The following is a 17,999-nucleotide window of genomic DNA, read 5'->3' as shown; positions in this document are numbered from 1 at the left end:
TTGTGTATGATGGGCCAAAAAAATGAATTAATAAAAACTATTGAATTAAATTTATGTGATCGAGATTGTTTGATGAGAAGACTCTAGCTGCTTAACTCCGAAGAAAATCCGTTCTCATGTGAATGCTTAGACGATATTGCACGTTATTGTGCGGACCCACTGACTCATGTCCAGCAATTATGGTCCCACCAGTCAAACTCAGTCTCTACCAAAAATAATGTCGTTCCAAACGTGAATATATGTTACCATCAGTCCAGTCCAATCCGGTCTTCCACGACTCACGCCTACACCACCCTTGTAACATCGCGTCAAATATCACCTTGTGATTCGTAATCCAAATCCGACACCCTCATGTTTTGCCACTCCTGTCTTTTTTGGGCGAGTCTTGCCGAATAATCTATGGTCGAAATATCATAAGTTCGAGTTGTAAAATACTAGAAGTTTTGTTAACTTAATAGTCATTTTTATCGTGTTTCTTTTGTTAAGGATAAATCTTGACGCAACAAAAATGTTACTCTTTTGTGACAAAAAGAATACGAGTTCGAGTCGCGATAACAGCTTCATGCTTAAGTTGAAAGGTTGAACATTTTTATTAATCTAAAACACATGTTTACATGTTACACAAAGTTATTTTCACAACTGAACAATAATAATAATAATAACAATAGAAATTTATATATTACACAAAGTTGTTCGTTCAACATTACAGAGTCAGATACGAGGAAAAGGATCCGACTAACATCATCAAAAAAAAAAAAAAAGTGGGGTGCCAAAACCCTACAACAACACTTCGGGACTAAACTTAAATTCAAAAACAGTAAGGATAACTGTTATTTTTCACAAAGAATGACAATGTGATTTACATATTTAACTTGCACCACGCAAATTTTGAAATAATTATCCCTTGTGCTTTAAGCATCAAACATCATCGTTGTTCTCCTTGTTGACCAAAATTCACTCCGTTGGATTTCGGAGTGCCATATTCCGGTGATTTCTTTTCGAAATTGTATGGTGCTGCACTCATCACCCTGCACAGACGAAAACAGAAGTCGATATATTATTAGCTGTCCAATTCCAATCAGATTTATTAATCTGCCCGCGTTTCTATTTGAGGTAATAAGTTAGGTCAGCTGTTTAGATTTTCCTCGAAAAGTATAGTAACGTTTGCACAATACGGTACAAAATCCTAATTAATAGAAAACCTTTACAAAAAATCCAATCAAAGGCAACTCAACTCAAGCAGGTTCTCCGGTGCTCATACCATATGCGCCATTCACGAGATAACCTCAGAAAAAATAGCCAACTCTACAGACCATAGGTTCTTATGTACAAAAAAAAGGCCCTAATTCTTACTCTGATAGACCGTGAGCAATTCATAATAGTTTCCAAAATAATATAGTTGGAATGAACGAAAATTACCTTTCCTTGCGCTTCTCTAAAAATCGAGCCAAGGAAGCTTTGCGAGCCTGTGGAACACCTGTACAGAAAAGCATACGCCAGTTTAGATGGCAAACATTGTCCAATCAAGCGGGAAAGAAAGGCAAAAGGTTGTGATCACATATCTGAGATTGCACACAAAAAATACTCCTTAAGTTAAGAACCAACTTTCAATAAGAGTATCATACCAGAAGGAATTATAGAAGGAGCCTCCATTTTGTTAACAGGACTGGTTGGACGTCCGGTCGTCCTAGCTGACATTAGTTCATCAGTGCTGGTGGACCCACTTACTGACTGGGCACCAGTATGTGAAGAAACAGATAAGGGGCTAGAAAGAGCAGGTGGGGGTATATTTGTAGGCTGATTCACAGGAACACCGTCTTCCACCGCCAACTTTGCACTCGGTGCTTGAGCTTTGGGCTGTGCAGCACTAGAGGAGTTAGAACAACTGTTTCTAGCCAAAAGCATCAGTGCCTGAGCCTGAAAAGACATCCCTAAACAATTTTAGAGCTCACTTAAGACCCAATAGAAGGTTGTCAACAAGAAAAGCCTGTGTTTTCATGTATGCGCTGGGCACGTGTGTCTGTGTGTGTTTGACCTATAGAGTGAGGGAGGGTACCTTCTCAGGGGAGATATCATCATAGACATTCACAGTACCAGCGTAAAAGATTGTCAATTGTGAAGGAGACCCAGAGGTCTTGACATTGTTCCTACAAAGAATGTTTTAACAAACCTCAGAATTCAATTGTTTTTATGAAATGGTCGGCCAAGGACTCGAGCATAATATTAAAAATTACCACGGCTCAGTGATCCCAGCAATGGAACCACCTGTAACGGGAAGAGCTGAAATTGGAGCCGTCTGCTTCATGGTAGTGGTGGAAAAATTCTGACCAGTAGTAGTAAAGTGATTCTTCAAGTAAGGGTTGCTCATTAGAACAGAAATCCCTTGACTGGTGACTGAAATCATCTTCGTATCATGAGGACGGTGCACAGAATGCATATCACGTTGCCTAGGATAAGCTGTCAGAGAAAAATGAATCCCACCTTGCCTATCGTGATTGAAGTTCTTCTAGATAATAAAAAACACAAACCAATGAGGCGAAGGGCAGCAACAATATCAGAAGACACTATTTGATCCTAATCTTCCCAACACATCAATTATTTACGGCGGTGTTATTAACCAAATAATGAATCAAATCGATCTACAAGTCAAATATACAAAACACAAGAGAATGACACGATAATTAACCAACAACGGCGACAACATATACCTGAGATTCATATGTAGTTTGTTTTCGACAAAGGTCAAATGCATCCGCAGAGATGGAAGACAAGAATGAATCAGGTACCATTTTTTTAGTCCTATCATCTTGAGCAGCTTTGAAGGACATAAACTGAGGAACTGCAGAGACGTTGTTTAGAAAGGGCCAATGTGCCCTTCCACCTCTTCCATACCCTAAACATTACAAACAAATAAATAAATTACTAGTGCACCTCAGCTGGGAAATTTATGAATACCATAAACAATCACATCTTAAAGATAAATTGTTCACTGTTTGTTAACCGAGCGATATTTTAATTAATCTAATCTAAACTACGGGGATGGATAAGGTTCTAAAAAACACTAAGCGCTAGTCGGTGGTGAGCTGGGGCTTAACGCCTTGGCAGACTAGGCAGATTTAACTAAGTTCATTATATTTCATGTAAATAAGTGTATGTTCATTATATTTCATGTAAATAAGTGTATATTTATACTTAAAATATATATAATTTCATCATAAATTACAAAATAAAATGACACATATATTATGAAGCATTGGACTATAATGAAAACATAGAGAACAAGCATAGTATCCAACAAATATCTTACAATTTATTGAAAAAAATAAAATGCAAAATGAAAGTTATCTATTTTCTGCCTAAGTTGCAACATAGGCGGATGACTAGATGGGTATAGGCGGGCTAGGCGGGCGTCTCAGCAGGTTTAGAGGTTTTTTCTTAATTTTCAAATACCTAGACATTAATCAAGACAATGGCTAGCCACCTAACGTCCAGGTTAGGCGGGGATTTTTCACACACATGCTAAGTAAACCAAATTCAAATATAGACAAACCATAAAAAAACGAGCATTATGTACCTTCTACTAAAATTCAAACCATTTAATCATTTCTAATAACTTACCAGCTACGCAAATTTAAATTTGCTCAACTCCAATTGAACTAGAAAATAACATATAATTAATAGACCAAAAGCTCAAAATTCCAAATTTAAAATTTTGAAAAGCTGAAAACTTTCTGTGACTAAAAGACAAATGGGAAAATCACAGACCTGGGTCTTTGCCGCCATCGTTGTTGGTCTCCTCCTTCACCACAACCACCGGCTCCCTTGAGTTCAAACCCAAGAAATCTCTCTCCATCTCAGCGGCCCACCACAATCACTCAAAAAGAATAAAAGCATACAAAAAAGTCGACCTGAAAAAAAATCTAACACAATAAATCCTTCAACCAAAATCCCGAGCTATCTGAGAGTTATAAGGAAAATACTTCCGCCTTCAGCAAACAAAATATAAAGAGATTACAGGGTCCCGAGTCTGGAGACAGAAGAAAGAGAGAGAGAGAGAGAGGGAGTTTGCTATGACAAGGAACTGAGAGTAATGGAAACACGTGGGGGAAACGTTCGAGCAACACGGATTGGTTCCCAGTGCCACCTGCGAGTGGATAAATAAGCGGTGGCGCAACACTGCACCACGTGATTAGATTGATAATTGATTGGATAACCTCCTGAACAAATAGATAGGCATTTATGTCGTACATTGAATATAATAATACAAGAGAACTGTTATTCTTATCTCAGTGTCTTATATTTTCACCTATTTTTTTATGAATTTTTAATAAGGACCTTAGTTACGTTTTTTTGCCTTACTTTTATTTTTTATATATAAAAAATAAAAAAGAAAAGTTTGGGTTTGATAACTCTCACGCTATGTTTAGATGATTTGTCTTCTTTAAATCCTAACTCATCATTCTCATCTCCTTTCATTCAGAGAAAGCAAAATGAATGAACTTAGAAGATGATGTTTCTATGGAAGAAGTAGATGATTATATTTCTATCAAAGAGGTAAAAGATAACTTTATGTGGGTCATTTTAATTTGTCCACATCGTATAATTGAAGCATAGTCATGTGACTTTTTATCTCTAATTATATTTATATATATATATATATATATATATATTAAGGGTTATTTTAGGAATAATAGTGGGTGAGAAAATAACATTTTAATTTTATAACTTTTTATAGTGGGTGTAAATATAACGTGGATGAGAAAATAAAACAACGGGATGAATCTAGCAGCTCTCTAATACAATTAGTTAAAATTTTAAAAATAAAACTTCAGTCATTTGAATTGCAACACTTGATATACCGTGTACTGAAAAAGTTTCTCAAAGCATAAGAGTCTAGCTAATTATGAATGCGATTCATTTTCTCGGATTGATTTATTTGTGGGATAAGTCTAAAAAGTGAGTATATATGGTACTCTCTAATGAGTACGTAAGTATTATTCAAAAGATAACACGGGACTCACTAATTAAAGGTTAATTGACCTTCCTATTTCCTACTGTGAGTAGTGAGTATGCTATCCTCCAATTCATGTGTGATATTCGACCACGTCATTCATAGTATGCCTTCAATTTCTCCTCCTAGGAAATTTCGAGGCTCTCTCAATTCTCAAGCGTGACAGTGAGGTGACACGTGTCCCCCATTCGTTTTATTTGTGAGTTGCACCACAAGAAGCCATCTGTTGCACAAGAAAAACGTTTTTTATTTTTTTTTTGTTTTGATTTATTTGTATTTTTATATAAAGCATTGGCTCTTTTATTGTCCTTTTTGGTCCCATAAGATTTTGAGGTCTACATTCTAGATCTGTAATCTGAACGTATGTGCACGTGATAGAGTACATATAATATCTAACCATTCTTTGTTTTCAAGTGCAATCAATATTTTAATGCAACAAACAACTTATTTAACCCATATACTTTGGATTGAAAATAATCTCATACATGAATTGGAGGTTAAAATTTTTGCCGTTTGTTACTAATAGCATCAATATTGTTTCAACTTAACACCCGTGCAATCAATAAGTGCTGTATTTTATGCAAAATGCCTCAATACAGTTAAAAGTGAAACCACTTGATATAAGTTGTAATTTATTTTGCTCTTGTTCTAGCAAAACTTGATTCAAAAGTTGAGATTTTATCATAAAATTAATTATCGATACGGTTTATTATTTCTCCAATGTTGAAATTCATGCTAATACTCAAGTATGTGCCTGGTTAAAAGAAATTTCAAGTTCGACTCACGATGTAGGGACGACACATACATATATATAATATAGCGAAGTAGATACTAAATTATCCAACACTGCACAAGTAAAAGATTTCTTATTATGAATTTTACCATTCACAAAATCAATTTTGTACATTTCAATTTGAATTAAGAACTCCACTGCACAAAACATAATATTCAGTATTTCGAGTGTTTTAATCATTAAATTTTGATTTTGGTATATTTTTAAAATTTTGGTATATTTTAAAATTCCAAGTCCCATAAGTATTTATCAGTTGAATTTTAAAGCTGTAACAAAGTAAAATTATTAACGCTAGCGGGGCCTAAAACAGTGACTAAAAAGTAATTAACAGCAAAACAATAACTGCATCAAAAATTACAAAGATCAAAATTCATTGAGATTTCTGCATTGGTAAATCAAAACCACAGAAAAATACATGCTTCATCTTATGTGCTATAGGTGAAAAAATGGGTATCCAAAATGTAGTTTGGCTGAAGAATTACAAGGTGAACGGGAGAAGCAAATGCACGAAGATACTGACGGCTCAAACCTTACACAGGAGCAGCAGCTGAACCGCTCGTAAGTGGTTCACTTACCTCAAGGAGTTCATTACACAGCCCCGTGAAAACAACCGAATCTGTTTCGATGGGTTTGAACTTGACAAGAGCCGAGGGCATCAGATCCTCATCAGCTAGTGTTGCTGCTTTCTTTCCTGCTGCTGGAAAATGAGGGATCACCCGCCGTTTGAGGGCTACAGGATTTAACAGCTCGAATTCCAAACTAGGCTCTTTCAGCGCCGAGCTCACATACTGGTTCATCGAGAACCAGCAATAAGAAAAAGAACAAAAATAAATAAAAATTGTTGAACTATTGACTTGAAATAAATGCAGTAGTAAGGAACAATTTGCAGCCCGGCAGAACACTCAAACACGAATAGTCTATATGTATCATGCGTTGGATTTGTTTTCATTTCCCTCAATTTGGGCAGGCTACGTAATAATTTTCCAAGCAAACTTGTTCTAGGCATCGAAGACTACATCTGTATTCGAACATCAAAAACTAAACATATTCTGCAGCACAATACATGAAATCTCAAAAAGCGGGAGAAAATGCAGATTCCGATAGTTGTTGACAAGTTTGCTTGGAAAATTAGTATGAGAACTGAAAAAGAAGCAGAAACTTGTTCCAACATATCTATACATACACATGCACACTCCTACAGAATATTTATTTCACCCTGTTGTACTATATAAAACTTGCTATCCTCTAGAATGATGATTGATCAAGAGATTAGGAGGTTGGTAAAAGACTAACCTCGTACAAAGAGCTAGTTGGCTCCAATGGAGAAAAAACACCCTGGAGCACCACTCCATCGGGAAACTGGATCCGGATAACAGTTTTTCTGTATCTCCTTTTAGCAGCTTTTGCCTGCTTTTCCTTGAATGACTTTGGGATCAACATCTGTGAATCTTCAATCTTCTTCTTTCTCATTTCAGCTTCTCTTTTCAGCTCCGTAGCTGAGAGGTTGTAGAAAGATGCTGGTACCTCAATTCTTGCTGCCACACTTTCAGAGACCGAAAAGAAGACCCTTGTCTGCACAAGAAAAAAGTTCGGTGAACCAGAAAAAGTTAATTGAAAGAAATGGATGACATAAATCTGAAACAGGAAGCACTACAAATCACAAAACGAAGGGAATCCCGCAATATCAAATGCAGGGCGTATTTAACTTTAATAGTAAAAAAAAATGGCAATACCAAACAACGGAATCATTTGACGTTATTAAACAGAGAATAAACGTAATATGAGCACTTATCTATAACCAGTTTGATCATTTCAATGATTACCAGAAATATAGAAAACTTAATGACAAGGACATTGGACCAGAACATTTTTTTCTGATTTCCAACCACTTCAACATCAAGATGAACCTTAACATTGGAAATTTTCTGTATAATATCATCATTTTAACTTTTGTTTTGGGCTGAAGTGCTTTTATCATCATTTAACTGGAGTCTTCTGATGAATTTTTTGGTTTAAAATTGCCTTGATTTTTCTTTCAAAAGCCATCTTCATACCTGGTGATTGACTAAATGGAATTGGACAAGCTATATGCTATTACGATAAGAAGTCACTTCTTTACATGCTGCCTTACAGCCTACTTCAAAACCAGACTAGTTGACCAATTCCAATGAATGCGCAGCTAAGCGTTGTTGAAAATCAATGCAACAGTCTCCAGACTATCAATTGACTGATGAATCCTTTACCACCATAGGTTTGATCGCTTACGATTTTAAGTATTGCTTTCCAATCTTTTCAAGTTCCTAATCCAATCGACGCTGAGATTCTATAATCCTATCGTAACATACATTTATAACTTTTGGGAAGGATATTCCCAAGACATAAAGTAAATGATCAACTATTATTAGCAAGCGAACACTGCCATAAACGATGAAACAAAAATGAACAAGAAACCAAGGATAGACTGATAGTTAACATACCTGCCGGTCGACCTTCTTTGGTTCAACTGGTTCATCCACCTTCAATGAAGCAATGGATGCCGAAATATCTACTTCTTGTACCTTCGGCGGTTCCAGTAATGCTATTCCCCTTTTCATCAAATTAATTTGTTCTTCCTTTGGAACCTCCATGACCGCCCACATCTCCCCATCCTCCTCTTTCAATTCGAACCCCACAAACTCCAGCAACTCAATGCCTCCCACAACCTCACCAATGGCCTCCCTTATCTTCGGATTACTCATCCGAATCCTTCTAAACTTAACGTTCTCCGGTTCCTTAACTATATTCCTCAACAGCCTCAGAACAACCTCAACTGACCCGGCAGCCGGATTTCCCGAAGCAAAGGTACCAATGCGAGCTTCCAATTCGCTCCTCGACGACTCAGACCCGTTATCCGGCGACCCCGAAACGCCAACACCCTCTACACTTTTGGTCTCCACCAAATTATTAACACAGCTTTCTACATGTACGGAGACCTCGTCTTCCGACCTAAAAGATTGCCCGCAAATCGGACATTCGAAGACATTTAGCGTAAACCCGTTCTGGGATCTCTTCCCCGGCGTGGTCAAAGCGTCAAACGGATCAAACCCAGTTTCCGTTTTCCGATCAGGCTTCGAATCGATCGACGGCTCCGCCTTGCTCTGATCAGGAATTTGCGTTTTCTCCTGATCAATAATCTGCGTTTTCTGAGGCGAAGGCTTGGGATTTGGGAAGGCGACAGAAGAATTTGGATTCGAATTCGAAACGGGTTTGGGATGGGATTGGGGAGCCTGCTTAGGGCGAGTGAGGACCGAATCGGCGGGGCCGGAGGAAGAAGACGATCCCAAGACTCGGCCTTGGCCCTTGAATTTACCGGAGGACGAAGACGAGAAGGTATTCTTCATGAAGCCCTTGAACTTGTCTTTCATGTCACCCATATCGATGTATTGAAAGAAGAAGAAAAAAGAGGACCTGAATCGAATCCAATCAAAGATTGATACGAAGCCGAATCGGGAGATGAAATTAGTGTTTGAGAGGGGATCCTGGAGGGAACGGGAAATGCGTGGCGGATTGGATTGGATTGGACTGCACTGGATTAAGAATGAGGGATTAAGAGGAGGGGAAGTGCCGTGGTTGCTTCTCCCTTCCTGGTTGACTTTTGCTCCATTGGCCGGGGTTCGTTGGATAATTTTCCCCGCCAAACGGCCTTGCGAGCTTCACAGGCGGGTTTTTTTGCCCTGTCAATTTAATATTTTAATACTTTTGTTCTATTTTGGGAACAGGCTTCACTAGTCCTTTTACAAATACATCAACCAAAATTTTTCATCTCAAAATGCAATTTTTACAAGGTAACTTTAACGAAAAGCTCTTAGCATTCTAACGAAAAACCATATTTTTACACTAAAAAGTTAATCCTGGTACTATTCAATTTACCCTTTATTTTGTCCTTATCGTTAAAACTCAAAGTTTTCAAGCCATTTTCATTAATTTTCCTTTTTTACTAACCTTCTTTGACGAGAATATCCCCATTATTGTGTAATAATAATATTGTCTTAAGAATGTATTGATATTGTGTCGATATAAGAATATTTTTGTCAAATTGGACAAGTAGATATTACACTATAAATAGGAAGGCCGTTTTTGGTTTTTGAATTTGTAAAAGGCTACCAAGCCCAAAGTGTGCAAGTTTTTTATTTTCATTGATATTGATTCTGACTTTGACAAATGGATCATGTTTGTTTATCATGTTATCAGTACGTGTCGTCCCAACATGTAGAAGGAATTTGAAATTCAACCTTGACTCATATCATTCGTTTATAACATTTTCTTTTTTGACGAATCGAACTTAAAACTTCAATTGTAATTTCTAACCTTGTACTGAATTCATCTTTTGAGGAACATCGTTATATTATTGTACTAGGATTACTTAGCTGAAAAATGGCCGGCCCTTTCCGAGGTTTTTAATCCTGAATCTGGGAAGTGGAGAGTTGTTCCGCATCCCCCTTGGCTGTTGGTAAATCTACCCCTAGTCCTGTCCTGTTGCCCACCACTACTCCGCTTTCGGACACAAGCTTGCGGTTACAATTGAGTCGTGCATGTTGGACGCTCGTGAAGAGGAATGGGTGCCATAGGACATTCGACATCGCGTATACACCTCTCCCTAGTTTAGCACAATTCAAAGACCGACTTTTGTCCGTCAACGGGAATTAAGTGACATCCTTACTTATCGGTTCGATTCATATGTGCATCGTTTGTTCTTCTGGCATTCAACACTCGGAGTTGTGGCGTCTACGTCCGGTGGTGTTCTCAGGCTATCCCGACAATCAAGTCCTCCACTCTATCGAGGGCAAAGGAACAAACTAATTCGGTAACGTATCATCCATGGATCTTCCCACCGATTATCATGAGTGATCGTTCAGATAAGCCTGATGTAAATTGGAAGGAGGAAATTCTTCCTTGGCTGGATAGGGAATTTACAATGCCTGGCGTTCGGAGTGTTGGGGGCGTGGAAGGGAAGCGATAGCAACTGGAGTGGCCATACCAGTCAAGATGATCAGAGTCGTGGAGATGGGCAAAGGCTTCAAGACAAGAATCACAGAAAACGCTGTTGAACCATAGACATTAATCTTGTTCTAGCTTTCAATAAGAATTCACACAACATTATCGACCTGAGTATTATACTTGTCAAATGAGCCCTGAAAAGAACATCAGAAAACCATACCTGAATCGAACGCATCATCCCTGTTGAAATATCTGATGAGAGCAAATCTGGTGTAGAATCAAGAATATGGAAGATGGAATGCACAGATGCAGTAAGCATCTTCGAAAAATCCTCGTATTTAGCCACCACATCCCTGACTAGCAGGCAATTCGCAAAGCTAACACGGAAGAAATATTGTGCATCTTTGCTATAATTACAAGTTCACAATCATGCCTAGACTTCTTATGAAGCCACGGCCAACTCAGTGCCTGGTTTTTCTAAGAACAGATCCCCCAAACAACAAGCTCCATCCAGAGACCTACAGCGTAAGAAAGCAGCCTAATTCCAATGTCCTTCTGAAAGAAAATGGCTTTCCACTTTTCAAACAAGCAGCGGTCTGCTCCCTACAAATGGAGAGGGTCGTAACTGATGCATCATGAGTGCCGGGATGACCCAGCTCAGGGATCTTAACTCTAAGCTAGGTTGACTAGAACACTTCACTGCAGACAACGGCAATATGTGATCAACACAACCAACCACTGACCTAGACTGCGAACAACCCTATTTTCCTTAACCGGCCAGCTAGATTAGATACTCAGCCTCTTTGCTTAGCAGGTGGCCAAGTTCCGGTTTTTGTGGCCTCCTTCTAGATTCATACTGCTATGCCTTCTACAACCCTAAAAGAACATACTATGTCTTCCTTCCGTCAGCACAAGCTTAACGAGTGGACGGAAACAAAATTTTGAGGCTAAGAACTAAAGGAAGAGAGACAGAATTCGAGAGACATAGCCAACCCCCAATAATACAAAGGCATAGTATAAGCCACCACACGGATCGTGCTTATCGTCAGTCTATGGCACCTTAATCTCTAGTCCATCTACAACAACAATTGACCAGAAAATGGCAGTCAAGTCTGTTACGATCAACGCCTAAATGGGGTATTACTCTAAACTAATAAATACACAAATTACAAGTTATCTCCAAGTAATCTAAACTCAGTCCCCAAAAAGCAAAATTATAAAATATAATAGATGAAGACTCAAATATTGAAAGTATTAATTATACTAACAACATTCCCAGAAATTCAGAGACATATTAGTAATTTCCAAGTGCCAGATTAAAAGCAAAACCCTAATGGCTAATGCCACAAAACTATAACATCACATAACACAGAAATTCCAAAATCCGATATAAAAGAAGTGCAATTAACCCAATAATCTCTCCATCGAAACACAAAATAAAGCTAAAGGCTTGGAAATCGAAATGCAAACCGAGCGGAATCAGTCGCGATTCTTCAAGCGCTCGACGCGCTGGTTCAACTGCTCGATGCGGACAACGAGGTGGGTGACGGTGTAAAGGAGCCAGTAGAAGATCAAGGCGGCGGCGATCAAGAGCGCGTTGCGCTGGCTCTTCATGATCGACTTCTCGTGGCGGAGGTGCTCCGAGGGAGTGCAGGAGTCGCCTTCGCAGCTCGGGCGAGTCTCGTACTTCCAGTAGATGTCCATGAGCAAGAAAAGGCAGAACGGCACTACCGAGAGAAACGGTTTGAGGAGGTTGCGGGTGACCGTGACGAGGCCCTTGCGGAGGCCGTCGAGGCCGGGGATCGTGAGGAGGAGCACCATGATCGCCTCCGCGGCGGCGGCGTATCCGAGGACAACCCACTCCAACGCCATCAGATCTCTGTGCTGCTCGCTTTTCCGGTTCTGGTTTTTTGGGAAATTTCAGAAATATGCTTTGCTTCGTCTCTCGATTTCTCTCAGCGCCTTAAACTGGACCGATAAAATTGTTGGAGGACCGGGTGAGTTAGTAAAGGCTGGCGAAAATTCGACACGTGGCGGCTCGTTGCTTGGACTGGTGGACGATCGTGATACAGGTGGAAGCGATTTGCAATTAGGCCCCAAGGTTTTGGTTTTTTTAACTTTTGAGTCGTTTTGACCCCAATCCATGTCTTCTGTGGTGAGCAAGGCCCAACCCAAATTTTTGGTATACTTATTGTTTTGGGCTTTGAGTTTTTACTTACGAGTCAGTTTCAATTAGTTTTCAGTTGGGTTCTTTATCTGTTAATGAGTTTTGAGTTGGATGCTTACGTTTCATGACATACTATTCGTCCAAAATCCTCACTTGATCTCACGTGTCTCCGAATAAGAACTGCCCACTGCTCCGCTGGTTGAGGACAAAAGATCTTACACCTACAGTCTTATGTTAAGAGTTTTCCGCATCGAATGATAAAAGTCTAGCATGTTATTGTGTAGTATTTCATAACATACTATTTATCCAAATCCTCACTTGATCTCATGTGTCTCCAAATAAGAACTGTCCACTGCTCTGCTTGTTAAGTACAAAAGATCCTACACGTACGGTCTTGTGTTAAGAGTTTTCCACAACGAATGACAAAAGTCTAGCATGTTATTGTGTAGTATCTCTATATGACGTGTTTTTTTTAGTATGCATCAGTCTATGTATCGAGAATTGCTAATATTGAACTTTAACTCTACATTCAACTCTTTATTCATTCAATGCATGTCATATACCGAAGCATATAGTTTTAAATTGAACATCAGTGCGTTGAGAGAGAAAGAAAAAAGGGGGGGGGGGGGGGTGTTCGGCAGCTTCTTTGTCATTTTCATATCTTGAACACGCACATGCACAATGAGCAGTTGTGTAGTACCCTTTTGTGCCGTCCATGACGCATCACTTTGAACAAACCCCCACAACAAAAAAGAAAAAGAAAATTTTGTACATGTTAGTCTAAACCTACCAATCGTAGTTGGTGATTTAACTTTAAACTTCTTATAAGATAGGTGAGATTTTTCAGTATGTCGAGGACACAACTTATTAGGTCATATTCTATGTACAATGAAAATTTTAACTATGGGATAGATGCTCTCGCTGTTAGGTTTTTTTTTTTTTTTTTGGATTAAAATCTAATACGCCGTTTAATCTTATCAATCAAAATATTCTAACATGCCACCTTAGTTTATCACAACTCTTGCGACCTTTGTTGACTGCTTTGTCTATGTCCCCTTTGTTTGTTGAGGACACAGTTTCTGATTTTATGCAGAATATGCTTTCATCATTCAGGATTTCCTACAGACACATATTATATTGTACACACACACACACACACACATTCATATATATATATATATATATATATAATATAATATAATATAATATAAGTACCATTATCTGATCAAGCTAAAGAAATACTTCAGGCAAATTCGATATGAAAGAAAAGTTGAGATCACAAGAAGAGCGCTTAGTGAGGAGAAAGCACTTGGGGGAGGAAATTTCAGCAAAATTCATATATATATATATATATATATTATGCATATATGTACATGGATTAACTAGGGAGGGAAGTTGGATTTTTCGATAGCAATTGTTGAGATAGTATCGTCAGAAGCTTCATAAAATTCTGTTCAATTAGAATAGGACAGAAATGAAAATTCATAAACCCTATAGGGGCTAAAATGCAACACCAAAAGTAAGCAAATTATGCAAGAGAGAAAGGAGGGGAGAAGATTCTGCTTTAGTAGCATCCTAGTCCTACTCTTATTTCTTAATTATTAGCCAATTGAATCCACGCCTATTGTCCTTTTAAAATATTAGCTGGTGCATTTTATATCAGAGAACTTTGCCTTAATCATTGTTGCTTAGGGCCATCATTAAACAATGCTTATATACACTACTATCTTCTCTTAGATAAGTTTTCCAGCATGACTGTCGCTTCGCCAGTACCACCAATCCACTCATATTATAACACGTGTCTATATTATTAATATTACACACTTAGGTCAAAGTTGCTTTGTACTAATGCTATAATATGTGGATTAATAACACCAGGTGACGATCTCATCGTCACACTAAAAAAAATAGTCATTTTCTTGACGAGTACTTTGGTCTTAAATGTTAGGCAGAGAATGCACAGTTAAATATGAGTTGGTAGATTGCAGAAAGCTACTTTGCTTATATGAGATTGAAGATTGGAATTGCAGAATAAATAAAATTTGAACTTGGCATGAAATCTTTAAACTTTTGGTTGCAGTATCAAAAGTTGCCCTCTGTATAAAATCTAAAAAGTACCAAAGTCCCATAACACCCAACAAAAGCAAAAGCATCACAAAGAAGACTTTTACCAGAAGTTTATGCTAGTTAAACACGTAATTAGTAAACAATCTAGCTAATTAACATTGTTAAGAGTAGTTAAGTGGGATTAAGAGTAAAGGAATCTTTGTGCTTCTTTTTTATCTTATTGATCAAAGTTTGCATTTCACTTGTTTTAAGGTTGCCCTTTATACATCTGTCTTTCTATCTACCCTCACTGCTTCTTTTGCAAAAGGAAATATGCCAGAAACTACTACATCAAAGAGAGAGAGAGAGAGAGAGCAATGGAGGGAGAGATAGAAAGAATTTTGAAGCATAAAATACAAAGAAGACACCGAAAGCAAAATAAATACCAGGCTTAGCTAGGAACACTTGCTCTTTCATCCAGAACTGTCCACAATCTGCATTTTATTTATTTACAACCTGCATAGTTTGTAAAAGAGTTTAATTAAGAATCACGATCTTGTATAGTATTCTCGGGGAAAGAATTTACATACATTTCTCCAGACATCATAATGATGTTTCAAACTTAGTATACGATACCACGTGCAAAGTTAAAACACGTGACATTATATTATTGGCTCAGAACATTAAAGTGCATATACGTCTTTCTCGTGCATTCGGGCTTTGAGAAAATAATTAGAACAAGAGAGAGATCTGGTTTGTACCTTTTTCATCGCCATACAATTTTTTTCGGAAGTAGTAAAGAAATACGACGAGTAGTGCAACTGCTGCTATAATTCCGATGAGTATTGCAAGTGTCTTCTCAAGCTCATCGTTGTCGTCGTCGTCATCGTCAACGTCAACATGATCATCTAAAGCAGAACAAAAAGAAAAAGGAAAAAGAACATAAAACACTTTTTAAACACTTTAGCTTTATGCACGTACAGCAAACAGAATAAAGTAATAATTATGCATCGATCGATGATTAATACGGTGATTTGATCAAATTAAGCTTGATCGGATTGTGTGTGTATGCTGTATTTCATTACTGAGTTGTCTTTTAATTAACCAAAGTCTAATCAGATTAGGCAGCCTTGATTACTTCTGGCAGGAGGAGCAAATATTTCTTTAATTTGCAGTATTAGTGAAGTAATTCGAGTAAATTTGGATATCACTACTGCCATACTGTTGAATTTTTTATCTCAAATTTCTGGCGAGACAGAAATTCAAAGTGGGTTGCATTTATCCCATTGACATGTAAATTAAAAAAGAAACTATGAGCTTTTTGTTACACAAGAAAGTCTTATTATTTACAATATAGCAGTCTTCGGGCATCTTCGCATTTCTTTTCTTTTTTTATGAGGTTGAACTAACGATAGCTGTTATTAACATTCAAGAATTATTATGGACTCATCTTTGTTAGAAAAAGAATGCATAACGATTATTTTGAAACGTCAATAGCAATTTTCCAGTCCAATTTAACATTCATCAAAATTGGTCTCATAAACCGCAAATCTATCATACATCAAACTGAATGTAAAAACCACTCTGAAAAACAAAGTACTTGAATATTCCTAATCACCACCGAACACTCCCTTAGTAACACGCACACACAACACAAGCATAATTAATTAATACATCAAGCAAACCTAATCACTAATTAAATACACTAATACACAAAAAGGGAAAAAGGAGAGAATAATCAGAAGAAAAGTGAATTTACCAAAACAGCCATTTGGGGCGCATATTTCACTGTAATTAAATGGGGTTATTGGTAAACTCAAATTCTTCATTTTAACCAGAGGGTAAATAACCAAAAACCAGAAAGTGGAAACCACCATCCGGGGTGGCGAAACATCTTACCATGACCGCCGTGCGAGTGATATCCACCGTCCGAGTAGCGGACGTAGCACTTAGCCAAGAACATGTCGCCCCACGCGCTGGTCCCGCACCCGGACCTGAGCTGTCCGACGGCTTCCGACAGACAATCTTGGCACTCGCTCGTACTCAAATCCCCGACACACTGCGCCACGCCCTGAACACTCCCGGAGCCGCTGACTCTGTACGGCCTGTAAGTCCCATCGCTGGTCCCAAGATATGCCAGCACGGCATCCCGCTTGGTCAACGAATCCGAGTCAAACCCAGTCGACGGCCCACATTTCTTAACAACCACGGTCTTGTCCTCCACCCCTAAGAACGTCGCGTTGTCGTACTTCACAAAGCAGCCCTCGAGCTGCAACGCACCACCGCAGGAGTCGAGGCAGAGGGTTCCGAGTTGACTCACCGAGCGAGCGACGCACTGGGAGCAGTCAATGTTGCTGAGGTCGCCGCGGCATTGGAAGAGGCCATATAGGGTGTCCTGGGAGCCGGCGGAGCTGCTGCCGGGGAAGGTGAAGTTATTGTAGGTGGAGAACATGGCTGAGTTGACCAGGGAGGTGAGGAGCGAGTTGACTTTCGACTCGTAGGGCGAACCCGGGAGGTATTTTTGCTGGGAACAGCCACCGAAGACGAAGGAAGTGGTTGCGGAGGATGATAGGGTTGCGAGGAAGGAAATAGTGAGGAGGAAAACAAATACAGAAGACATCATGTTTTGATTTGTGAGGTGGTGGCTGTAGCAAGTTAGAAGAGAGAGAGAGAGAGAGAGAGAAGTTTGAATTATGAAGTGTGAAGATTCAAGAGGTTGTTAATGGAGTGCTTTCAGGTAACAAATGAAATATGAATATTTGGAAAGGCATGTAGACTGCAGCACTCTTTTAGTGTGTGTGTTGTGGGGGGGGGGGGGGGGGGGGGGGGTGGGGTGGTGGGGGTGGTGGGGGTGGGGAGAGAGAGAGAGAGAGAGAGAGAGAGGGAGAGAGAGAGGGAGGGAGGTAGGTCAGGTTGCTTTGTGGGGAATTTACGTGAGGGATTTAGAAACTTGATGAGCATGACTCACTAACGAGTAATCTCTTCCCATGTAACAATCCAGCGTT

At 38.9% G+C, this 17,999-nt stretch overlaps 4 protein-coding genes across 5 annotated transcripts; all 4 read right to left on the bottom strand.

The window, feature by feature from the left end:
- Positions 1–653: 653 nt before the first annotated feature.
- On the bottom strand, positions 654–4,129 carry LOC137731023 (protein TIFY 6A). 2 transcript variants are annotated; one of them, XM_068470064.2, is made up of 7 exons: positions 3,766–4,129; positions 2,709–2,893; positions 2,235–2,506; positions 2,057–2,147; positions 1,626–1,917; positions 1,420–1,477; positions 654–1,028 (listed from the first exon to the last, which is right to left on the bottom strand). In XM_068470064.2, exons 1-7 carry the CDS (start codon positions 3,851–3,853, stop codon positions 926–928), a joined length of 1,089 nt encoding a protein of 362 aa, XP_068326165.1. In that variant the 5' UTR covers positions 3,854–4,129; the 3' UTR covers positions 654–925. The 2 variants fall into 2 exon arrangements, with proteins under 2 accessions (XP_068326165.1, XP_068326166.1); XM_068470065.2 differs by having other exon boundaries at positions 2,235–2,503.
- Positions 4,130–6,128: 1,999 nt separating this feature from the next.
- LOC137731679 (plant UBX domain-containing protein 2) lies at positions 6,129–9,560 on the bottom strand. Its single transcript, XM_068470861.2, has 3 exons — positions 8,282–9,560; positions 7,098–7,376; positions 6,129–6,592 (listed from the first exon to the last, which is right to left on the bottom strand). The coding sequence occupies exons 1-3, from the start codon at positions 9,215–9,217 to the stop codon at positions 6,335–6,337; spliced, it is 1,473 nt and encodes a 490-aa protein (XP_068326962.1). The 5' UTR covers positions 9,218–9,560; the 3' UTR covers positions 6,129–6,334.
- Positions 9,561–12,024: 2,464 nt separating this feature from the next.
- Positions 12,025–12,773, bottom strand: LOC137731144 (uncharacterized). The gene has a single exon (XM_068470249.2). It carries the CDS (start codon positions 12,651–12,653, stop codon positions 12,261–12,263), a length of 393 nt encoding a protein of 130 aa, XP_068326350.1. The 5' UTR covers positions 12,654–12,773; the 3' UTR covers positions 12,025–12,260.
- A 2,430-nt stretch (positions 12,774–15,203) lies between these two features.
- On the bottom strand, positions 15,204–17,999 carry LOC137731928 (plasmodesmata-located protein 6). Its single transcript, XM_068471190.2, has 3 exons — positions 16,894–17,999; positions 15,756–15,902; positions 15,204–15,510 (listed from the first exon to the last, which is right to left on the bottom strand). Exons 1-3 carry the CDS (start codon positions 17,615–17,617, stop codon positions 15,500–15,502), a joined length of 882 nt encoding a protein of 293 aa, XP_068327291.1. The 5' UTR covers positions 17,618–17,999; the 3' UTR covers positions 15,204–15,499.

This window comes from Pyrus communis, chromosome 16 (assembly GCF_041283825.1).
Source record: "Pyrus communis isolate YQ-2024b chromosome 16, ASM4128382v1, whole genome shotgun sequence".
In the NCBI taxonomy this organism is placed as follows: Eukaryota; Viridiplantae; Streptophyta; class Magnoliopsida; order Rosales; family Rosaceae; genus Pyrus; species Pyrus communis.
Note: the sequence above shows the minus strand (reverse complement) of the source record. Positions and strands in the feature narration are given on the sequence as shown.